General features: G+C 48.1%; 2 protein-coding genes across 10 annotated transcripts in view; one reads left to right on the top strand and one right to left on the bottom strand.

Moving 5' to 3' along the window:
- NT5M (5',3'-nucleotidase, mitochondrial) overlaps positions 1-3,359 on the bottom strand; it is a 33,972-nt gene extending 30,613 nt beyond the window's left edge. Inside the window, exon 1 of the mRNA XM_081583463.1 lies at positions 2,886-3,359. The gene's annotated coding sequence lies outside the window, so the exon portion shown is untranslated. The remainder of the gene's footprint in view (positions 1-2,885) is intronic.
- Positions 2,994-22,338, top strand: COPS3 (COP9 signalosome subunit 3). 9 transcript variants are annotated; one of them, XM_081583449.1, is made up of 12 exons: positions 2,994-3,116; positions 4,758-4,887; positions 6,976-7,088; positions 7,172-7,221; positions 9,192-9,284; positions 10,425-10,604; positions 14,513-14,653; positions 16,034-16,207; positions 18,160-18,246; positions 20,420-20,533; positions 21,421-21,501; positions 21,750-22,338. In XM_081583449.1, exons 1-12 carry the CDS (start codon positions 3,062-3,064, stop codon positions 21,801-21,803), a joined length of 1,272 nt encoding a protein of 423 aa, XP_081439575.1. In that variant the 5' UTR covers positions 2,994-3,061; the 3' UTR covers positions 21,804-22,338. The 9 variants fall into 9 exon arrangements, with proteins under 9 accessions (XP_081439575.1, XP_081439578.1, XP_081439584.1 ...); XM_081583452.1 differs by having other exon boundaries at positions 2,994-3,574; XM_081583454.1 differs by having other exon boundaries at positions 3,042-3,414.
- Positions 22,339-24,380: the final 2,042 nt, after the last annotated feature.

The following is a 24,380-nucleotide window of genomic DNA, read 5'->3' as shown; positions in this document are numbered from 1 at the left end:
GTGGGACCTTAGTTCCCCAACCAGGGATCAAACCAGTATCCCCTGCATTGCAATGCAAATTCTTACCTGCTAGACCACCAGGGAAGTCCCTCAGCTCTTTCTCACCCTTCTGAACTTGGAAGCACTTCCTCACCTTCCTCTACCCCATCACCGTGTTTTATTTTCTTCATAACATGTGCTAACTCTCTGAAAGTATTTCATTTGCTTGTTTTGTGTCTTACTCTTCAACCAGAACTTCATGTCAGCAAGAACTTTCTGTTTAGATCACAGATATATGCAGCCCCGTCCCTGCATCTGGCACAGGGTTGGACACATATTAGAGACAAAGTGTGTTTTCAAAGAATGAAAAACAAAGCTTCCCTGGTGGTACAGTGGATGGGAATCTGCCTGCGAGTGCAGGTGACACAGGTTCCATCCTTGATCCAGGAAGATCTCACAGACTGCCGAACAGTTAAGCTCATGCGCCACAACTACTGCGCCTGTGCTCTAGAGCCCATGCTCCGCAACGAGAAGCCCCTGCAGTGAGAACCCCGAGCACCAAGACAAAGAGTAGCCCCACCTCGCCGCAACTGGAGAAAGCCCTCCTGCAACAACAAAGACCCAGCACAGCCAAAAGTAAACAATAAAATAATTTTTTTTTAAATGGGAAAACAGATGATTGAATGTGGTATCTCCACTCACTTCTGTGGCTGTTTGTTGTAAGGTGTGTTTTATGTAATTGCCGGGTTTTATACATGACTAGCTTTTAAAGAAAAAGGGAAAATATATTCAAGGTTATTCCTGTAACCATGTCTCTTTCAGTCATTTTCACTCTTGAGAGGAAGAAAGGAGGGTGGGAGGCTTCTTAGTGGTACTGAAATGAGTGTGATTTTATTTTTGGCTCCTCTTTGCTGCATCCAGGCCTTCTCAGACTTCAGTGTGCATCAAGGTTACCTGTAGGACTTGTTAAACTCAGATGGTGGGGCACCACCCTCAGAGTTTCTGATGTAGTAAATCTAAAGTGGAATACAAAAAGTTCCCAGGTGGGACTTAGCTGGTAGTCCAGTGGTTAAGAATCACCTTGCAATGCAGGAGACAAGAGATGGAACCCTGGTCAGGGAGCTAAGATCCCACGTGCCACAGAGCAACTCAGTCCAAGCACCAAAACTACTGAGTCCAGGGCTCCAGAGCCCATGTGCCACAACCAGAGAGTCTGTGCATGCATGCCTGCTCAGTTGCCTTAGTTGTGTCCAGGCCTGTGCGACCCTATGGACTGTAGCCCACCAGGCTCCTCTGTCCATGGGATTCTCCAGGCAAGAATACTGGAGCGGGTTGCTGTGCTCTCCTCCAGCAGATCTTCTCAACCTAGGGATTGAACCTGTGTCACTTAGGTCTCCTGCACTGGCAGGCAGGTTCTTTACCACTAGCACCACCTGGGAAGCCCCAGAGAGTCTGTGGGCCACAAGGAAAGATTCCACATGACACAAGGAAGACCTGACACAGCCAAATAAATAAATCTTAAAAAAAAAAAAGTTCCCAGGTGCTGCTACTGCTCTTGGCTGGGGATCACACTTTGAGAACAGATCCCACTAAATAGGCAAAAAAACCTGAAGTATGACTAGTCCAGTTCAGTTCAGTCGCTCAGCCATGTTCGACTCTTTGCGACCCCATGGACTGCAGCACGCAGTAGCTGTGGCTATTTTGAATTATTATAGTGCTTAACTTTTGTCAAAACTTCTGGCTTTTATTAAAATCCACGTACATCCATGGAAATGTATCCTATAATTTAAAATATCTGTCCTCTGTTTGAGGACCAAATGTGGCCATACAGCACACAGGGACATCTCCATCCTAGAGTATAAGCGTTAAAGTCATTCATCCATACATGTCATCACCTATACATTCATATATACAAATACATCCATTTATTTTGCTATATCAACATACATTATTACTATCATATTTCATGTCAACTGACTACTGCAATAGCTTCTTAAATGACTCTCTGAAGTTATCCACATAAGCCAGTCTTTTCTAAGTGCAAGTCTGTTCATGCCACTCGCTTGCATGAAACCCTCCATGGCTCCCCAGTCTTCTCAGGGAAAAATCCAGTAGCTTTAACATGGCTTACTTGACGTGGCCCCTGTTTATCTTGCAGCGCCATCTCACATCAGCCCTCTCCAGCTATAAGTGTTTTACATAGTTTATCGTGACGATTTTACAGATGGGGAAACAAGGCAGCGGACAGCCAAGGTACTTGCCGAGAGTCGTGGAGCTACTAAGTGGTAGAAAAGGGATTTAAAGGCAGGTTGCCTTCCTGGCTGGACAACTACTGCTGCTGCTGCTGCTAAGTCGCTTCAGTCGTGTCCGACTCTGTGCGATCCCATAGACTGCAGCCCACCAGGCTCCCCAGTCCCTGGGATTCTCCAGGCAAGAACACTGGAGTGGGTTGCCATTTCCTTCTCCAATGCATAAAAGTGAAAAGTGAAAGTGAAGTCGCTCAGTTGTGTCCGACTCTTAGCGACCCCATGGACTGCAACCTACCAGGCACCTCTGTCCATGGGATTTTCCAGGCAAGAGTACTGGAGTGGGTTGCCATTGCCTTCTCCAACTACTACCTGGCTGGAAAAGCCTCAGGGAAGAGGTTGAGGTTAAGACAGGCAGGTTCCCTGGGTGGGGAAGATCCCCTGGAGAAGGAAATGGCTACCCACTCCAATATTCTTGCCTGGGAAATCCCATGGACAGAGGAGCCTGGCGGGCTACACAGTCCATAGGGTCGCAAAGAGTCGGACACGACAAAGAGACTGAACAACTAGGCGTTCAGTTCCTTCCTTTGCCCACCATCCCTGTTAAATCCAAGGAGCGACTTCACGTGTGCACAGAATGAAGACGGAAGGGGAAATAACCTGCTTTCCCGCGCGGGCCTCCGCAGAACAGGTTCCATGGAAACAGTAGCCGGGTCCAGGTAGGTGGATCTCGCGGCGCTTGAGCGACGGAAGTGACGTCACCACCCTGAGGGCCTCCGGTGGGTCGCCGGCCCTCGTCCCGCGCGCGCCGCCTCCGCCGCCCGGCTGCCGGGAACATGGCGTCCGCCCTGGAGCAGTTCGTCAACAGCGTCCGCCAGCTCTCCGCCCAAGGTGAGGCGCTGGGCGCGGGCCGCGAGCCTGCGTTCGGGCTGCGGCGGGGGTCTTGGCGCTTGGCCCGGGGCTGAGGAGCGCGCGAGATGGGCGACCCCTTCGCCCAGGCCCCGGCCTCCGCCCCCCGCCGTCGGAGTTCGGTCCGTCTCGCCTCCCGGAGGCCCTTCCCGACCTGGCCGCGCGGCCGGGCCCCTCGCGGCTGGCCGCGCTCGATCCCCGCGTGCCCTGTCTCCAGGCTGCCTCTTGGGGGGGCGGAGTTGTGGCCGCTGTGAATTTGCCCCTAATTTTCATGCCTTTGGTTGGTTCCTCTCATCGCCTGAGTGTCGTGCCCTGGGCCCAGAATTAAAGTAATTGGCCGCTGTCGTGAGGCCCCTTTCCTCACCCTGTTGGTTCATCTGTGAAATAGAAACGTCCGGACTGCGCGGGGTTGTCAGGAATGAGCGGGAGGAACCGTTAAGGTAGCAGGAGCCGCGTGACCTCGCCCAGGCACCCTTCTCTCGGGAGTCGCGTCTCCCGGTGTAAAGACCCAGGTGCTGCCCTCCTGGCTGCCCCGAGGTTGCTTCGGTGCCGGGCGCTGCGTGGCGCAGCGGTTCTGTCTCGTTTCTCTCCACACTGGTAGGAGTTAGGGTCAGGAGCGAGGCTAGGAGTCTCTGGGAGTGAGAAAGGCATTCACTCGTTTGTTTGTGCCACAGACTCTAGTTTCTGTTTCCCGAGGTGCCATGAGGTTAGAAGGTTTGAGTTGAAGTCCTGTCTCTGTCGGGCTTCCCAGGTGGCTGAGTGGTAAGGAATCTGCCTGCCAATGCAGGAGATCCCCTTCAATCCCTGGGTCAGGAAGATCCCGTGGAGGAGAAAATGGCAACCCACTCCAGTATTCTTGCCTGGAGAATCCCGTGGACAGAGGAGCCTGGCAGACTGCAGAGAGTTGGACATGACTGACTTTAGCTGCTGAACACACACACACCTGTCTCAGTCACTTGGTGACTAACCAAACAACTCATTTCCCAGGTCCAATTTTCTTACTTGCAAAACAGAGCCGGGGCCGTGCTGGTGAGCATCAAACAGGATCGCTTGCCTGGAAGCGTCACACACGTGCTTTGTGCAGGCTGCTGCTGTAGGAGCAGGCTGCGCAGCAGAGATGTGCAGGTCACTTGCCCTGCCTCTGACTGGTGTGCCTCACACTTCCTGAACAGACCGGTGCCCGTGTGGAGTGAGGGCTAGGGGAGAAAAGGAAGGAGGGGGCTGCTCAGAAGAAGATGGTGTGCAGACCAGAAGTGACGGGCATGGATATGAAGGCAGAAGGGAGAGGAAGGAGTGAACTGAGAGGCTGAGGAGTGAGAGGAAGTCATAGCTGGTGACATTTTGGATACAAAAGGGAGATGAGTTGGTGTTGATGGTAATGTGCACTCTGCTGGCTTGGGGCACTGGAAGTGGGAATGCGAAACCTTCAGTGGCCAGAGGAAAGTGGGAAACTTAGCACTGAGACCGAAGGCAAAATCATTTGGTGTCTCTGGCCCTTCTGGGTCCTCGTCTGAAATGAAACAGTTGGAAGAAATCACCTTTAGGCACCTGCAGGTCTGAGGTATGACAACCTTTGGTCTGGTGAATGCTGTTCTGAATGGTAGTGTTGTTCTTGTTTTCCAGGGCAAATGACTCAGCTTTGTGAACTGATCAACAAGAGTGGGGAGCTCCTGGCGAAGAACTTATCCCATCTGGATACTGTGCTCGGGGCCCTGGACGTCCAGGAGCACTCCTTGGGTGTCCTCGCTGTCTTGTAAGGGCATCTTCCTTCATGGCTTTGTGCTCTCTCAGCCTCAACACTGCACTCTCTGGCTTTGTTTGGTGTAGGAAGTAAGCCCTGTAAACGACAAGAGAGTTCTTTGGCACAACTAAAGTCACGTGGTAGCAGTTACCTTTACCTCATTGCAGCTAATCATTGCTTGTATTTTTTTGTTCTGCTTTATTATTTTTTAAAACTCTTAATGTTTATACAAATTTTGAAATGTAGTTTTAAAAAATGAATGGTGATCTCAGTTGTGGTACTGTAGTTTGTGTTTATCTGAATACTTTTATTCGTGTGATGCATGGGATTCTCCCCATTTTCTGACTTGAAAAGAGGAAAGAGTGGCAGGACAGGGCAGGAGGCTGAGCTGAGTGAAGTTCCAAGTGATCCAGAGCACCCTGCAGACAAGTTTAAGCTGATTTAAGACCAAGTTAAACAGACGTTATTCCAGTTGGCCTTTTGAACTCTTATGACTGTATGTACTTAACAGTTGATTTTGTTTTTTTTTCTCTTGATGTTTTAGTGTCATAGATTGGGATTTTATGGTTGTTGTGAAGTTGAAATAATGTAGATGAACTGAGAACAAATTGAGCTGAAGTGAGGGTCTGGCTTCATTTGAGCTGGCGCTCCTGAGACCAGGGGTGTGTCAGGAGGAAGGTGCTGTCAGAGCCCAAGGTCTAGCCTGCGCTTGCAGGATGGTGGTCAGTGGCTGCTATGTGTCTGAGTGTAAATCTTTACAAATAAATGACGTGCAGGATTCAGCTCCTCTGTTGCGCTTGCAGCATCTTGAGGACTCAGTAGCCACTGCTTTAGATGGCACACACTCAGAACAGGGCCTCCGCTGCAGAAACTTCTGCTGGCTGTGGCTGGCGGGTAAAGATTTCTGCTGGCTGTGCTTTCTGATTAAAAGAACAGGTAGCACAATTTGTACCCACTGCAGCTTATGCCAATGTATGTGTCAAGTGAGATGATGTATGTGAAAGCTTTCTGAAGCTATAAGATGTTTGACATTGTATGTCAGTTAGAGGAAACCTGGGAAGAACCCTGACCTTGTTACCAGGTTCCCTGGGTTTGAATTTGTGTTATGATGATTATGAGATGTGGGGCCCTGAGCTGTGTATTTTTGTTTCTAAAGTGGAAGTCACAGTGCCTTACTGACCTATTGTGAAGCCCAAATGAGATTGGACAGATTTTGATCATTGGGAAGTGTAATTACTGATGTCAGGTGGCATTGTGATACTGTATAGATGGAAGTACAAGTTGAAAGATGGAGAAATTGTTGTTAGGTGACAACACCTGTTTCGTTTTTCTTGAAATGAGTTCAACATTCAGTTTTTTCTTTTTTAAAAAGAAGAGTTTGAAGTTTTCTTGTAAGCGATATGTAAGTGGTGGTGGCTTACATAATTTCTTCCCAGAAACCTTTCTCTGACTCCCTCTTGGTGTTTATGGTGGCGCCTGGTGGCACCACCTGCCAGGTGACTCGGGATGGGTCATCTGAGTTGTCCTTCTTCCGACCAGTCCACTCCTCTGGTCCTGCCCCACAACTAGTCCTTCTCCCCTGGGTCTGGGGCTGCGCCATGACTGTGATCCACTGCCATGGCCTCCAGCCAGCCCGTAGCTTCCTCCCTGTCTCCCTTTAGTCTGTTCTGCTCAGGGTTTCTAAGTGAGTAAGCAGTACTGAGCACATTGAAGTGCAAAAGGAAAATATTTAAAAAATTTTTTGGCTACAAGTTTAAGTTTAGTTACTTTGAGTATTAAGTGGCCTGATATTTGACCTCATTTTAACAGAGTTTTCTTTTTTGAAAGTTGCTCTCTTTTGGATGTCTTTTATTTCTTGCCTTTTTGCTCTGGGTAAAAGTTGTTCTTTAAGCTTATTTTTCTTAGTCTCTATTTGTGTTTATGTTCCATGTCTTGATTATGCAAAGAACCAGGCCAGCAGAATCTCATAGATTCTGGTTCTTAATTTTTAAAAGTATCATGACTCCTTTAACTTCACAGAGCATTGGAGGCAGGATGGACTTCCATATTTCCTGCCATGAGGCCCCAACCAGAACCAGTTGGTTCTTCTCTGTGTTGTAGGTTTGTGAAGTTTTCCATGCCCAGCGTTCCCGACTTCGAGACGCTGTTCTCCCAGGTTCAGCTCTTCATCAGCACCTGCAACGGGGAGCACATCCGCTATGCGACAGACACCTGTAAGGGCAGCGCCTTTTCTTCTCCATGGATGTGTTCTGCCCTGTACTCACTTACATCTTCAATATTTTGTTATTGTGTCTAGTTGCTGGGCTTTGCCATCAGCTAACAAATGCACTTGTGGAAAGAAAACAGGTAAGAATATTGTTTGAGTATTTATAGTTTTGTTTCACATGTCTGTAACCTGCACGATGCGCCAAGCATTAGGGCCCCAGCCTTGTGCTGAGACCCTGATGCTCAGATACACGTGATGGGTGCAGAGAGCTCAGAACGTCTCCTAGGGGAGCTCTGACCCCAGGAGAGGTGCCTCAGGGCGCAGCTACTGCTTCTGTTCGGAATGGCCATTCTAGCGCCCTTCATGTTATAAGATGCAGGTTTTGTTTGTTTGTTTGTTAAACCTTTTGTGTGTGTTAGTCGCTCAGTCATGTCCAGTTCTTTGCGACCCCTTGGACTGTAGCTCACTAGGCTCCTCTGTCCATGGAATTCTCCAGGCAAGAACACTGGAGTGGGTTGCTATTCCCTTCTCCAGGGGATCTTCCTGACCCAGGGATAGAATGTGCATCTCCTGCATTGCAGGTAGATTCTTTACCATCGAAGCCACCAGGGAAGCCCTTCTTGTTAAACCTTTTAATTTGTAATTATGACCTAATTTTCACTTTATAAGTTGTTGTTAGGTTGGTATAATTAATTGCCATAAATGCCCTCCACCTGGAGTCCCTAGGTGTTGGTATCTTCCCTAACCTGCTCAGTCTTGTCTCCTTCCTTTCTGAGCCACAGGAAAGAAGGTCACAGCTATGGTCCCCCTTACCCTGAGAGCTTACTGAGTGTTTCTTAAAAACTAGGACAACTTAGAATGTTCCCTAATGTAACTGCAGCACGACCTCAGAAGACAAACATGTATAGAACCCTTTAACACATCTGACCTCGTTACGCTTCGACCAGTTGTTTTTGCTAATGTTTTTTGTAACAAAAGACAATCTCAAATCACAGGTTGAATCACATTATTGTGTCTCTTTAGTCTCCTTTATTTATTTTTTTTCATTTACCCTAGTTCTGTAGTTTCAAACGAAGAGTTAAGCAGTATTAATTTGTAGTGTTGTCTGAAACTTTGTCATGTTATCGGTCTACAAAGAAGAAAGGAAAGGAGAGTGAAGTTGCTCAGTCGTGTCCGACTCTTTGCGACCCCCATGGACTGCAGCCTCCCAGGCTCCTCCGTCCATGGGATTTTCCAGGCAAGAGTACTGGAGTGGGTTGCCATTTCCTTCTCCAGTCTTTAGTTTCCTTTAATCTAGTGAAGTCTTTATTTATTGTGATACTGACACAGGTTATAATTTGGATGTTTCTTTTTGATTTGAAATAGAACTTGAAAAGACTGATGGTGTGAAAGAGCCTGAAAACAAAGACTCAGTTGATATTTTGTAGGCGCACTACCTAACTGTTGTTTGAGGGAGATGGTTAAAAATATCCAATCAGTCTTCACTGAGGAAAGCTTGAGAGTTCCTCCCCTCTTTTACGGTCACACCTTCTCCCCAGAAGCTGATTGCACCCCTCGTGATTCTCGGTCTTATTATTCACGATCAGGGCCAGGAAAATGGTCTGTTTGTAGCTTGTGGTATCGCTTTCAAAAGTAATTTACCATCAGGTAAGAGATGTTGCTGAAGAGAATTTACAGGTGACCCCCAGACTGTCCTGCAGGAAAGGGCCAGCATCCGTGTTCTCAGTTAAGTCTCCTAAACACGGGTCACGTCTGTGGTTAATGATTTGGAAAATTGTTGTTTGTTTACCTGTAAACTGTTGAGAACGTAATGTTGCTTTTGATTATTGATCTCCATTAATTAGAAAAGGCTTTCTGATTTTTAAAAAGTTGTGCTAATTACTCTAAATATCACAATAAACAGCCTAAGACAACACTTTCTGACTGAACAGAGACAGAAGTTTCTCTAGAGGCTATGGGAAACCCCTCCTGTTGTTTAGAGGAGCCCGTCAGTAGGGTCACTCTCCTTTAGAGGAGCCTGCTATAGGGTTACTTTCATTTGTAAGGGACAGCCTAAGACCCGGCGTGCCGCTCCCACTGAGGCCCTAACTGACAGGCCTCTTTCTGACAGCCCCTGCGAGGAATCGGCATCCTTAGGCAGGCCATTGACAAGATGCAGATGAACACAAACCAGCTGACCTCTGTGCACGCCGACCTCTGCCAGGTGAGCACCAGGGGTGATCCGGGTCAAGGTTGGACGTGGTTGGGATGGCCCCATGTTTTAAGTGTCAGAAGCTGCACTGTTGCTGGAAGGGATGTTGGGGCTGCTGACCACCAGCCGTGGGCTGCCGCCCAGCCAGTCAGTGTGATGTGAGAGCAGGCTGGGGTCCGGGGTGGTGCTTGTGACCCTGACAGCACTCCTAGTAGGAGCTCTGGGGCCTGAGAACCAACTGGTGACTTCTCACACCTGAAGATGTTACTTGTTTGTTTATTTTGTGTGACCTGAAACCCAGATGGCAAAGGAGGGATGTATGTAACGAAGCCTGCCTCTACCTGCTCCCTCATCACCCATCCCTCCTTTCCAGAGGAAGCTGGGGTTGGTCATTTCTCCTGCAGCCCTCCAGAGACAGTTTAGGCACACACCAGCAGATATGTGTATATTTTTGTCTCTAGTTTAAGCACAAATAGTAACAGTCTATACAATGTCTTTTTCCTACATACTGTGTCTTGGAGATGATTCTGTGTTAGTGCTTTATAGCCACAGAGAACTCCTTACTGTGGGTTTAGCCAGTCCCTGTGGGGTATCCAGACTGTTCCCTTAATGAATAACACGGTATGTGGATTATTTCAACCACATCTTCTCACTTCACATGGAGGTGTGCATTCTTTTCTCTTGAAACACTTTTGTGGTGGAGGTGTGACAGGCATATGGTAGTTTATGAGTCTCAGGGGTGCAGTGTTTGCTCCACTGTCACCCAGGCCTGAGGGCTTTGCCGGTCCTGCTTTCTTGGGCCGCACATTCTCTGCTCACAGTCGAGGGAGTCAGAGCAGGCAAGGAGATCTGAGAGGAGCTGTGCCCGTGCTGCCAGGGCAGCGGAGAGCAGTGCCCACAGTAGTGCATCTATAGATGCCCTGGCTTTGCTTCGCTTGTGAGCCTTTCATGTCACAGCCGGTTAGCCTTTTCCAAAGAAATGCTGTTTTATTCCGAATGCCGAAGAAGATGGAAGGACGTGTCAACGTTTAAATCATTCTAGTCAGTAAGATGTAAAGCCAAGTGTTTTCTAGAACTTTCTGGGTTTTCTCCTTTTGCTGAAGTGTGCTGAAGTGCATGTGGAGTGATGGCTGCATGTACCTCTCTCCACAGCTGTGTTTGCTGGCAAAGTGCTTTAAGCCGGCCCTGCCATACCTGGATGTGGACATGGTGGACATCTGCAAGGAGAACGGGGCCTACGATGCCAAGCACTTCCTGTGCTACTACTACTATGGCGGGATGGTCTACACTGGACTGAAGAACTTCGAGCGGGCACTCTACTTCTATGAGCAGGTGGTCACTCTCCCAGCTCGGGGCGTATGAACCTGTGTGGTCAGACAGGCGTGCCTTGACTGGTTGCAGGGGCCCAAGGCAGGGAGGGACTCGAATTCTGTCTGGTGCGGATTGAGTTCTATGTGTCTCTGGATGTTTGTGGCTTCCTCTGTATGTGGGGAAGCAATGGAGCCCAGTGATCTTTGTTGCGTCTTCTTGTTCTAAAACGAGGTGTGAAGTTGGGTTAAGTTTTTTGCTTTTTTTTTTTTGGTCCATTCTGCATGGCTTACAGTATCTTGGTTCCCCAGGCAAGGACTAAACCCAGGGCCATAGCAGTGAAAGCACTGAACCCTAAACCTGAACCATCAGGGAATTCCCAAGTTTTTCTTGTTTTAATAAATAAAACATTCTCTTGGTTCATAATTCAGAGTATGTAAAGGAATTCAGATAAAAAAATGCCTCCCCTCCACCCTTTTGTGTCTGTGACGAGATGTGCAGTTCTGGAGGCTTGCTCAGGGCCTGAAAAGACAGGACTGGGTAGAAACAGTGTTTTAAGATGAACTTGTCAGACGTTCAAAAGTTCAGTTTGATTCGGAGTGCACGTTCTGGTAATCAAAGGTGCTCTGAACCTTGGAGGGGCGCAGAGTGTATCTGAGATGCTGTGCAAGCATGTGCACACACCTGTGAGTGGGCGTGGCCTTGGTCAGTGGGACTGACCAGCATTGCTGGGGCCTGGGACAGGGTGACTGGAGGTGCTGCTGGGCAGGGGACGTGACTGATACTGGACAGACATCTTTTTTTATGGCTTTTCTGAAATATTCCAAAAGATATACTTGCTAAATCAACAACAACAACAACGAAAAACACCTCAAATCATGCAGCATTACATAAAGTGACGAGTGAGAGCTGCGTCCACCTCTCACCCTGAGCACAGGTGGCCCTGGGTGCTCCCTGGCCCCCGACGGGCAGGCCCTTCAGCAGGTTCTGCTGCTTTGTTTGAAAGCGCTGCTGCCTGGGGTCGGTGTGCTTGTGTCCTCACGCTCTTGCAGGAGTGCTTCTGTGGAATAACTCAGAACGGCCTTAAGGGCCCGGGGGCTTGGATTTTGTTTGGGACATTTGGGCTGATTTGGGTGATAGATTTGGATTCTTAACCTTCATGAATCCATGTGAAAGAAGGTAGAAAGACAGCCGCAGAATAGGAGGAAATACTTGGCAGGCAATGTTTCTGAAAAGAGGCTCACATCTGGAATGTGCAGAAGTGTCTGAATTCAACAATAAAAACCCTAAAGTTTTAAAACGGGCCACAGATTTGAATAGACATTTCTCCAAAGAATATATACACATGGCCAGAAGCCCTGATCAAAAGGGAAATGCAACTCAGAGCCACGGTGTGGCACCAGGTCACACAGCAGGCTCTCATGATGGGGTGCTGGCTGCTGACAGGGGTGTGGGGTTCAGAGCCCTCGTCACGGCCAGTGGGGTGCTCAGTGGTGCGGCCCCTTCGGAAATAGTCTGGTGGTTCCTCAAAAGGTTACACCTGAAACCTCCATGTGACCCAGCACTTCCATTCCCAGGGTTACACCTGAGAGAAGTGACAGCAGACATCCACCTAGACACACACATGAATGTTCTCAGCAGAGAGCCACGTGGCCAGACGCCCACCAGCCAAGGTGGTGTCTGTTTAAGTGGAGCACCGTTTGCCTGAAACATTGAATAGGTTGTGACACAGGTTACTTCAGCGTGTGCCCTGGAAGTGTCATGGTGAAGCTGGTCACATAAGACCCTGTGAAGCCATTTATGGGAACTTCTGTCACTCCAGTGGTTAGGATTCCATGCTCTCACTGCCAAGGGCCTGGGTTTAATCCCTGGTCGGGGAACTAAGATTCCATGAGCTACACAGCACAGCTAAGAGGGGGTAGAAAAGCCATTAATATGAAATGTCCAGAGCAGGCAAGTCCAACAAGACTTGAAGTGGAGTAGATGGCTGGGGAGGAGAGTATGGGCAGTGACCCCTGCCTGGCAGGGTTTCTTTTTCAGTTCAGTCGCTCAGTCGTGTCCGACTCTTTGTGACCCCATGAATTGCAGCACACCAGGCCTCCCTGTCCATCACCAACTCCCGGAGTCTACCCAAATCCATGTCCATCGAGTCAGTGATGCGATCCAACCATCTCACACTCTGTCGTCCCTTTCTCCTGCCCCCAATTCTACCCAGCATTAGGGTCTTTTCCAATGAGTCAACTCTTCACATGAGGTGGCCAAAGTATTGGAGTTTCAGCTTCAACATCAGTCCTTCCAATGAACATCCAGGACTGATCTGCTTTAGGATGGATTGATTGGATCTCCTTGCAGTCCAAGGGACTCTCAAGAGTCTCCTCTAACACCACAGTTCAAAAGCATGAATTCTTCGGCGCTCAGCTTTCTTCACCGTCCAACTCGCACATCCATACATGACCACTGGAAAAACCATAGCCTTGACTAGGTGGACTTTTGTTGGCAAAGTAATGTCTCTGCTTTTAAATATGCTATCTAGGTTGGCCATAACTCTCCTTCCAAGGAGTAAGCGTCTTTTAATTTCATGGCTGCAGTCACCATCTGCAGTGATTTTGGAGCCCAAAAAAATAAAGTCTGACACTGTTTCCACTGTTTCCCCATCTATTTCCCATGAAGTGATGGGACCAGATGCCATGATTTTAGTTTTCTGAACGTTGAACTTTAGGTCAACTTTTTCACTCTCCTCTTTCACTTTCATCAAGAGGCTCTTTAGTTCTTCTTCACTTTCTGCCATAAGGGTGGTGTCATCCGCCTATCTGAGGTTATTGATATTTCTCCCGGCAATCTTGATTCCAGCTTGTGTTTCTTCCAGCCCAGCGTTTCTCATGATGTACTCTGCATGTAAGTTAAATAAGCAGGGTGACAATATACAGCCTTGACATACTCCTTTTCCTATTTGGAACCAGTCTGTTGTTCCATGTCCAGTTCTAACTGTTGCTTCCTGACCTGCATACAGGTTTCTCAAGAGACAGGTCAGATGGTCTGGTATTCCCATCTCTTTCAGAATTTTCCACAGGTTATTGTGATCCACACAGTCAAAGGCTTTGGGATAGTCAATAAAGCAGAAATAGATGTTTTTCTGGAACTCTCTTGCTTTTTCGATGATCCAGCGGATATTGGCAATTTGATCTCTGGTTCCTCTGCCTTTTCTAAAACCAGCTTGAACATCTGGAAGTTCATGGTTCGTGTATTGCTGAAGCCTGGCTCGGAGAATTTTGAGCATTACTTTACTAGCATGTGAGATGATTGCAATTGTGTGGTAGTTTGAGCATTCTTTGGCATTGCCTTTCTTTGGGATTGGAACGAAAACTGACCTTTTCCAATCCTGTGGCCACTGCTGAGTTTTCCAAATTTGCTGGGTTATCGAGTGCAGCACTTTCACAGCATCATCTTTGAGGATTTGAAATAGCTCAACTGAAATTCCATCACCTCCACTAGCTTTGTTTGTAGTGATGCTTTCTAAGGCCCACTTGACTTCACATTCCAGGATGTCTGGCTCTAGGTGAGTGATCACACCATCGTGATTATCTGGGTCATGAAGATCTTTTTTGTACAATTCTTCTGTGTATTCTTGCCACCTCTTCTTAATATCTTCTGCTTCTATTAGGTCCATACCATTTCTGTCCTTTATCGAGCCTATCTTTGCATGAAATGTTCCTTTGGTATCTCTAATTTTCTTGAAGAGATCTCTAGTCTTTCCCAATCTGTTGTTTTCCTCTATTAGGAGGGTGAAAATGTCCTGAAATTAGGTAGCGGGAACAGTTGCACAACTTGGTGATCATGCCAAAGCCCAGTCGTCATTAAAGGCAGTGACTGGGTGTCAGTACTATCTTCCTAATTCGTGCTCTGTCCTCACTCTGATGTTCCTCTCCACCTAGGCCATCACCACCCCTGCCATGGCCGTCAGTCACATCATGCTGGAGTCGTATAAGAAGTATATCCTGGTCTCTCTGATCCTGCTGGGCAAAGTACAACAGCTGCCGAAATACACCTCTCAGATTGTGGGTAGATTCATTAAGGTGAGCTTTCAAAACAATGATTTCTCAGCTGACATGTTCTGTTCTACAAAGCTGTGGTGATGCATAATTCTGTAATCTGTGTGACTTAACTCTCCCGGCATCTTCAATTAGCAGATGTTCTCGACATCCCCTGGGCGTCTGGAAGGACCCTGACTGTCCTTGTCCGTGCCCACCGACCCCCTGATGGTGTGGGGTGTTCCCGGGAATCTGCGTCCACGCTCTTGCTCTGGGTGGTCATGGCGTAGGGGTTTAAGGTTCTGGTAGAGCGGTGCTGGCTCTGTTGGACTTGACCTCTGACCAGGTGCTGGGAGATCCTCTTAGACCCCAAGCTCTGCTCACTAAGCTTCTATGGTTTTCCTGAGGACTTGGCCCCAAGACCATGTGGAGAAATGACCTCCTTTTTTATTTTCTTGTAATTCATGCTTATTTTATTTTAAATTGAAGTCACTATCATTTGATAACAATTTTGTGCTGACCCTCCTTGAACAAAACTCAAAAGTTTCAGGATTTCAGTTTGAAAGTCTTCCTGATGTGAAGGTTTCTGTGCTGTCACATTGAGTGTTGCCTGTGTCCTTCAGCTACCCATCGTGGTTCTTGGGCTCCAGGCTGCTTGTCACAGATGGGCGTGTGGGGGTGGGTGAGAGGCCCTCGGAGCCCGCGGGAGAGTGACGCAGGTTTGGAGAACTCCCACAGGTATCCCCATGGCCCTGGAGTGACCTGTTCCAGGAGGAGCACTTTTGTAAGTGGGGTCCTCATGACTCACCTCCTCCTTCACAAGAGCTGCGGTTTGTCTGCAGGGTTAATGGAGTTGTGACGAGGGCTCAGGCATCAGGGTAGGGCTGCTGCTTGAACCAGGTCTGCCCACGCTGCTCAGCACTGCTCGCCCGCTCCTGCAGCCCTGCCCCATGTCTGACAGGGAAGATGAGCCGTATCGCCCGCGTGGTGGACACAGCTCTGCTCTGAGGGGCCCTCAGCCCGAGGGTCTCTTGTTCCCCCGGAAGCAGTCAGTTGTCCCATGGCACCTGGTGAGGCACGTGTGGAGCAAGAGGGGGCTGAGAAGGTTGGGTGTTTGCCTCCTTTCTTCCCAAGGTGGATTATCTGGGACAAGTCAGGAGCTGCCTGTGAGAAACAGGCCTGTGGCCATCACTGAATGCAGGCTTCAGGCCTGCTCTATGCTACACAAGGAGCTCCATGGTAAACTTCTCTCCTTGGTCTTGAAAACTAGGCATTTGCTTAGAGTAACTTACAGTTTGCTGGGTAACAGTAAGGGATGCTGGACCTCCTTGCTCCACATTTATTGCCATGTTTCGTTTTGCGTCTCACACAGGCTCTGTTCTGCTAACTGTCGAATCTGATTTCTTCCCACCTGCACACCTTTAGCCTCTTAGCAATGCATACCATGAATTAGCACAAGTGTACTCCACCAACAACCCCTCGGAGCTCCGCAGCCTGGTGACCAAGCACAGCGAGACCTTTACACGCGACAACAACATGGGGCTGGTGAAGCAGTGCCTGTCCTCACTGTACAAGAAGAACATCCAGAGACTCACCAAGGTGAAGTCCTGTGGGCCTCCAGAGCCGGGCTCTGTTCCTGCGTCCTTGTCGGCACCGAGGCAGCAGCGCAGTCTCCCAGCTGGTCCTTTGGGGACTTTGAGGGGTGCCTTTCCAGAGCTAGTGTTGGGTATTTGAGAGGAAGAGCAGGTGAAGAGGAAGCAGGGAGGAGACGTGGCTGCTCTGGGAGGCAGACAGGTAGCTGAAGGGAGGGAGATGGCCCGGGCAGATGCTAAGGGTGCAGCTATGTGGTCTGGGACCTCATAGCAGGCTAACCCACCTGTGGGCGCTTGGCTGGTGCACTTGAGCTGGAGAAGGTAAGCTAACTGTGTAGTTTTTATTTTTCAAGATGAAAATAGACCCAGTGGCTTTTGATGTTGGAAAATATGCTTATTATTAAGTGTTAAGACTGTCCGGGAAAGTGTAAAAAGAAAACGAAGCCTTATGTGAGCCAGGGAGGTAGAGGTGTTCGCTGCAGGTAATGGGAAACCGGCAAAGAACAGCTGCAATAAGGGGGGAGGGGGCAGCTCTTCCCCCGAGAGGCAGCCCTGCAAGGACGCAGTGGACGAGATGGCTGGCTGCCAGGCAACCGGGGACACGGGATTGTCACAGGGGCTCAGACCTGCTCCATGATCATGTTCTGGGGACATTTCTCTAGATCCCTCTGCTCCATGTGTGCAAACACTCCCACTGACTGTAAGCAGGGTCATATGCTATGTGCTGTTCTATATCCTTTCTTCTGGTTTCCATGGCAATGTAAGTCTGTATCACAGTGACTATACATTGTGCTTTGTTGTACAGATGATCATAACTTTCTCAGCCAGTTCTCTTCTGATGGACAGTCAAGCGGAAGTTTCTTACTTTGAAAGGAAAAATGACAATTCTGTGTATTTCTTCACTTTTCTAGTCCTCACTGGTGCTAAACTACCTAGATACTTCTTAGAATTCACAGGAGTTTCATTTGGGAAGGAGGCGCTACTCTGAACTAAAGTATATATAGAGTCTTTGGTCATTGGCTTATCAAGAATTTTCAACATCAGAATCTTAACAAGGCCTGCTTTGAAAATGCATTGTATTTACAGCTGGCAGTTGTAAATATTGCCAGGTGCCCTAAAAAAGGGGGCTCTTTTAATTTGTTCCTGAAAGGCGTTTTCATCAGGTCCCAGGCAGACCAGGACAAACACTGGTTTCCTCCCCACCCCCCCACTGGTTTCCTTTTAACCCTCAATGTGTTTACACATTCTGACTTTGAATTTTGAAGGATGAATCTGGTTTTTTTTTTTTTTTTTTCATATTATTTACAAGGTAATATATTTACAATACAAAATGCAAAGACACAAAAATCTCCACCCAGTTCCTATACCGCAGCTGGCCTTTTCTTTCCCAGAGGCAGCCCAGCGTCACTGCTTCTCGGGCATCCCCGCAGAGAGTGTATAAGCACGTGCATTCACACGCATGTGTGCTGTCACATGTGTGCACATTTTCCTTGTTCAACGATGTGAACCAGATATAGATCCTGTTCTGTGTCCCTTTTTACGTTTATGATGTGCATGTCTTCAATTTCAGCTCATAAAAAGCATCCTCACTTTGTAAGGTTTATATAGCCGTGTAGGAGTCTGTTTGTATGGTTTCCCTGCACTCAGCCGGTCCTCTGCTGACAGACATCTGGGCAGTTCCGACCTTTGCCATCACAGGTAGAGCTGCAGCGAGCAGCCTGGCACACACGTCATTCTAGACCCAGGAAGCACGTGGAGGGTGTTTCCTAGAAGTCATTGCTCTAGAAAACTGATGCTGAAACCTTAGCTCATCCAGTTCAAGTCATCTTCGCAACAGAAAGCTAGCTTGTACACTCTTGGGAAGCAAGCATTCAGTGACTCAGTAGGACTCAACACATTTAGTAGAATTTCTCCCTTCAGTCTGTTTCTACCTGTGATTGATTAACTTCTGAATTTCAGACCTTTTTAACACTGTCGTTACAAGATATGGCGAGTCGCGTGCAGCTGTCCGGGCCTCAGGAGGCAGAAAAGTATGTCCTGCACATGGTAAGTGTGTTTCTGTTTTCAAAAGTTAGTGGAGTTTTGTCCTTGTAAAGGTTACTGGTGTTCACTGTGGGAGACGTAGAGGAGGAGGCAGGATACCCAGTGTCACCACTGTGGGTGATCCGTCAGCTTCCTCACAGTCTTTGAGGTTTTCCTGGGACGTGTGCACGTGTGTCCCGCATGGTTGTGTCCTGAGGACGTTCTTGGTCATCACAGCCAGGGGTGCTGCTCACAGCAAGCAGAGCTGGGTCCTTCACGCAGGGGGTGCTCCCACCACAAAGGATTCTCTGGCTCAAAACGTCAATACTGCCAAGCCTGAAAAATCCTGTCCTACTGTGTAAAATTTATGAAGGCAAGGATCTTTGTTTTTAAATAAGATTTAATTTTTTTATAGCAATTTGAGGCTCACTGCCAAATTGAGGGCAAAGTACAGAGTTCCCAGTCCCCACACACAATCGTAGCCTCCACTGATCAGAGTCCCCACCAGACAGGGCCGTTGTCATAGCTGATGCTCCTCCAGTGACAAGTCTTCATCCAAAGTCTTTAGTTTACATCAGGTTTGTTTATGTCTTCGACACTCTGTAGGTCTGGATAAACGTGCATGGACGTGAATCCGTCATGACCGCATCGTGTGGAGCATCCACACTGCCCTGCAGATGCCCTGTGCTCTGCCTGTTCCTTATCACCCCTCCCAGTCCTGACCTTTTCATTTTCTCCAGTTTTGCTTTTTTCACAATGTCATATGGTTGGAATCATACAGTGTGTAGCCTTCTCAAACCAGGTTCCAGCCCTGCATCTGCCTAGAAAGGTTATTTTTATCCTGACTTGTAATGTCCCATTTTTAGCGGTGTCCCGTTTTTGAGCTTCTTATGAAAGGGAATGTACAGCATATGTGCTCAGAGGTCTGGGTGTTTCTGCTCAGCATCATGAGCCCCATACACTGTGTTGTGTGTTGTTGCAGCCGGCTCATGTTCAGGGTCGCAGTGTTCCATGGCATGAGTCCATCAGGTAGACACGGGGGTGGTTTCCTGTTGTGGTTTTTACAGAGCACACTGCTGGTGAACCTGGTGTGCATTTCCACTCGGTGTGTTCTGTCCGCTGTGAGATCCTCCGTGTGCTCACGGAGTCAGGGAGTCATGCCTTGTGTTCGGTTGTGTTGGGCTGCAGGCACTTCATTAACTAGGATCACGTTCCACAGGCTGGAGATAGCAACCAGCCCAGGCAGCTCAGCTCCACCATCCCAGATGGAGCATCACTGCTGCTGGGGCATGGTGTGTCAGGAATGACAGCACCATTTTGAGATTTTCTATCGGCTGCTCCCATTTTAGCTGCATGGACAGGATTTGGCTATGAGGATCAGTCAACTTAATCCCTGGTTGTAGATGCAAATAAAAAACATACACCTTGAAGCTGCCTTGGAATCAGCATTGGCAGGAAAATTTTCTTAAAGGACCAGAGGATAATTGCTACTCGAGTGAACCAAAAATTTGTTAGGGCTTCACTTTTGTAAAACACAAGGACGATTTCAATTATATCTCATAGAAGTTGTCTAAAGATGCAAGGGTGCTTCAGAATCTCTGTGCCAGAGAAGTCAGACACATAGGACCACGTACTGTCTGACTCCACTTACATGAAACCTCCAGAACAGGCATGTGCACAGTGTGGAGAGTACATGAGTGGAGGTGGGGCTTGAGAGGAGGGGGCTGGGCAGTGACTATGCAGACAGGGCGGGGGCCCCGGGTGGCAGTGAGATCTTTTGATGTTGGGTAGAGGCAGTGCCTGTGCATCACAGGTGTAGTTGAATCTACTGAATTGATCCCTTTAAAATGGTTGACTAGGGGATGTCCGTGGTGGTCCAGTGGCTAAGTCTGTGGCCTACTCTGCACAGGGAGCGGGTTCAGTCCTTGGTTGGGGAACTAGGACCCTGCAGGCCGCGTGGCACAGTCGAAGAAAAGGTTAACTCACTTTATGTGGACTTTACTCCATAGTCTCTCATGGTGCCCTGCACATATTAGGTATTTAAGAGAGAGAAGAGAGTTGAAGAAACAGGTGGAGCTTAAAACACTTACAGATTGACTTACTAATTGCTCTCTGTGATTTCCCCTGACTGCGTTGAAACACCACTTATTCACGTAGTGTTTGGGGCTAAACTGTTTTCCTGATTTCTCTTTTATAGATAGAAGACGGCGAGATTTTTGCAAGTATTAATCAGAAGGATGGGATGGTCAGTTTCCACGATAACCCTGAAAAATACAACAACCCTGCCATGCTTCACAACATCGACCAGGAGGTAACACAAACGCCAGTGCTCTGGGCTGGTGTCTGTGATGTTACACTTGAAGTACTGCTTCTGTGTTCCAGGATAATTCTAGTTTTAAATATGAGTAGTTCCCAACTAGTTTCTAAGAACATCTTATTTGCTAGAAAGTTAATTTCAAAATGGACTCTTCCCAATTGTCTGGTTATAAATAAACGGTAGGTTAGCATCCTGGTCCAGTTTGTCAGAGCCTCCTTCAACTCCTGAAATGCTTGGAGAGTACAGTGTTTCAGTACAGTTTCATCTGTACCCAGTAGCCACTTATACTGTGGAGCCTTCAGTGACTTGAATCTGGAGTCCCAGGTCAGAAGGTCAGGGGGGAGCGGGCAGCGGGGAGGAAGGCTGGCCGCGGTTCCCGCTGGGCAGCAGCCACGGACCAGGGAGTCGCTGCCTCTGCATCATGGCCCATGCTGCTCTCAGGGCCTCTGGGCATGAGCTGGGCTCGTGGGGGCCAACTGGCTTCTTACCTCTGATAGGCAAATGGATTCAACCAAACAGTAGCTTCAGAATATGAAAAGCAGTAAGTCACCAGAGTCTCTTTTTGGCAATTCCAAATTTTTTTAAAACCCTGAAAGCTGGAAGTATTTTTTGTAACTCGTTTGGTGTCAGATGCACCTGAAATGACACTTATGTGAACATTTTTAGGTTTCACTGCCAAAGACGGTCATGTGTTTAGTTTAATTATGGGGTGGCAGGCGATGTGCACTATTTATGCTGTGTTAACTGTCTGATCCCAAATTCTGACTCCAGAACCTGTCTGGCCCAGGGCTGTGACCTTGTAGCACCCAAATAGTCTAGGCTCAAAAGGATAAACTTGCCCTGAACTCACCTGCTCAGCCTGTCCCCCTGCCTCCACACAGATGCTGAAGTGTATAGAGCTGGACGAGCGGCTGAAGGCCATGGACCAGGAGATCACAGTGAACCCCCAGTTTGTGCAGAAGGTGATTGAGGTCCCCTCGTTAACGGAAGTATGCTGGAGGGAGCTGGGTGGTGTCCCCGTAATAGTGAAGTTCACGGAGACGTGCTCGTGGAGGGCGTTTCCACACTCCAGGCTGGAAGTGTGTTTAGGGGTGGGGGTGGGGGTCCTGGAACTGCCTCCCTGTTACACGGGGTGATATCCTCTGGGGCTGCTGGTGGGAAGCTCTTGCCTGGGCAGACAAGTGCACTGTCTCCCGTCTCCCCCTCCCAGAGCATGGGGTCACAGGAAGATGACTCGGGAAACAAGCCGTCCAGTTACTCCTGAAGCCGACACCCATCCTGAGTTAGAGAAGCCATCACCCATCCCTATGGCCGGACAGGTGTCAGGAGGCGGCTGGAGGACCAGGCCCATCTCACCTGGACATAGAGACAGTGCGTTTTGTTTTGATGTCTTCAGTCCTGTGTGCTTTCAGTAAACCATTCTCTCTGTGAAGAAAGGAAAACATTTTCAAACTTTGAAGCCTGTTGTGGGTTTATTTATCCTCAGATTAATGTTGTTGCATTAAATCTGCCTTTTTGTTTTAAATTATTTGAACATTGGTTCATCTTCTGTATCACCTTTTCCCTCTGAAAAGCTTTTAAAGAACATGTTCATTCTGAATAGATGTAGATTTTAGGAGTTGTTGGAAGATTTGAATCTAAAGTTGATATCAACTGCCTTAAAAAAAAAAAAGCTGAGAGGAGAAAAAACATCTGGGAGAATCTCTCAGACAGAATCCAATGTTTCAGAATTAAATTACCATGCATGTGAGCCATAGGATGCATTCTGAATTAAAGAGATGCCCTTGTGGTCTTGGGAACCTTCGTGTGTGTGTTTGTGAGACGAAGGGCAGACTTGCCCGCTCTTTCTCTACAAGCATTTCCTGTCCACCCACACAGCTGCCTTTGGATTCTGCTCAGGGTCCCCCCTCTTCAGGACTCTGGGATGCATCTGACTCAGGTCCCCTGAGTTGGTCTCAGGATGGTGTAGAGACTCTGAAAAGTGCGGTCGGATACAGTGGAATTAGGTCTGTAAAGAGCGTCTCCCTTGTGAGTAATATTCACTGTTTATGATGTGTCAAGTTGTGTGATCACTACATTTTCATTGTTTACAAAAGGAAACTTTGAAATCTCATGCCAAAGGAACTCTGATATCTCATGCCTAAGCAGTTAATCCCAGTAGAAAGGCTTTGAGGCTGTGTGGTCCATCATGCCACCCACTGCTATGCTGCAGGAAGGCGGCCACGGAGCATCTGATCCATAAGTGCATGGATGAGGCTGGGTCCAAGTGACCCTGGGCTGGCTGTGACCCCCTCGCCCCCTGTCCAGACTGCTCCCCAACTCAGGTGAGCTGCTTTGTTTCCGTGCATACTTACACAGGCTTGTACTTGGGAAATACTGAATGGAAATTTCCCTTTTGTCAATGTGGCGAATTACACATAGTTTTGTTTTGTTAAAAACAACTGGACAGCTTCTGATTTACCCGGATCTGAATTAAAATCACCTAAAACATGGTTGAAAATTCTAGTAGGTGCCAGTCATGGCAGTTTAAGGTAAGGGTAGCTCATGGGTTCTGACGTGGACACTGTTGATTTTCCCCCAAGATAGTGGTTCACTGAAACACCACATCATTTTTGAAACTTTGATCTCCAGCGGGGCCTGGTGTTTAGGGCTTGGTCCTGTTTGCAGGGGCCCCTGCTATCTGTCAGGGAAGAAGGGCTGGGTACTCTCAGCCCTCCGCATTGCACCCGCCTCGTGTGTTCTCTGGCTTTGGGGAGGGAATGTGCAGGCCCCCTACATTGGCTCTGGACCCTGAAAAGGTATCTACCTCACTGCAGCACCCATGCCCAGGTGGTGATTCCAGCCCAGGAGGCAGGCCTCCCCTGCACACATCCGGGGCCCCAGTCCACTGGGGACCTCCTCAACCTCCTAAGCTCTACAAACCCCTTGGTGAGACTTGTTTCCTTTTCTGACACCTAGTTAATGACTCTATTGGGCTTCCCAGGTGGTGCTAGCGGTAAAAAATATAAACCCGCCTGCCAATGCAGGAGACCTAAGAAACGTGGGTTCGATCCTTGGGTCAGGAAGATCCTCTGGAAGAGGGCATGGCTACCCACTCCAGTATTCTTGACTGGAGAATCCTATGGATAGAGGAGCCTGGCAGGCTACACAGTCCCTGGGGTTACAAAGAATCCGACATGCCTCATGTAGTGGACCTATTCATTTTCTTAGGACTTTTCAACTGTGTCTTTTCGTGGCACTCTCCAATGCTAAGAAGTACTCTGAATTAGTAACTAATGGCCCTCAGAATTCAGTGCTTGAATAATGAGTGTTTCTATTTGTACTGGTGCCCAGTGAGTGCCTTCTCCCCCGCCTCCCCGCCGCAACACACACACACACTTCACCCAAGTGACAGTATTCAGCTTTTAGTCTAGACTTCCTTAGGTAATTATGCTCGGTCTGCAAGGCCTCCAGTTTGGGATATACCAGTATAAAGTATTCTTTAAAGATACTTCTAGTTGCATGTATTTTAAATGGCAGAAGGTGTTTTCTGAGCCAAAGAATGGTACTAAATGGGCAGGCAATAAAGTTATGGAATTTTTCTGCCCTGCATGGAAGTCACCTTCTTGACTGTTGAGTACATTGGAGTCCCAAACAAGGGACATTACTGTGAACTAGGCTTAGTAACAGGATAGTGCCTGTAGAATCTTAACCAGTTGATGCAATGTTAAAGGTGTGATTTGATTATATTTTGCAAGACAAAACATTCAAAAATTAAGCCAATGTTTTGAGTTAGGAAGGTTTTTTAATCTCACGTCTTGTGATATGCCAACATGAGCCACAAATACCTAAGAAGGTGTTT

This window comes from Giraffa tippelskirchi, chromosome 3, assembly GCF_054371585.1.
Source record: "Giraffa tippelskirchi isolate mGirTip1 chromosome 3, T2T-mGirTip1v1.2.pri, whole genome shotgun sequence".
Lineage (NCBI taxonomy): Eukaryota > Metazoa > Chordata > Mammalia > Artiodactyla > Giraffidae > Giraffa > Giraffa tippelskirchi.
This window is presented reverse-complemented; position numbering and strand designations above follow the sequence as displayed.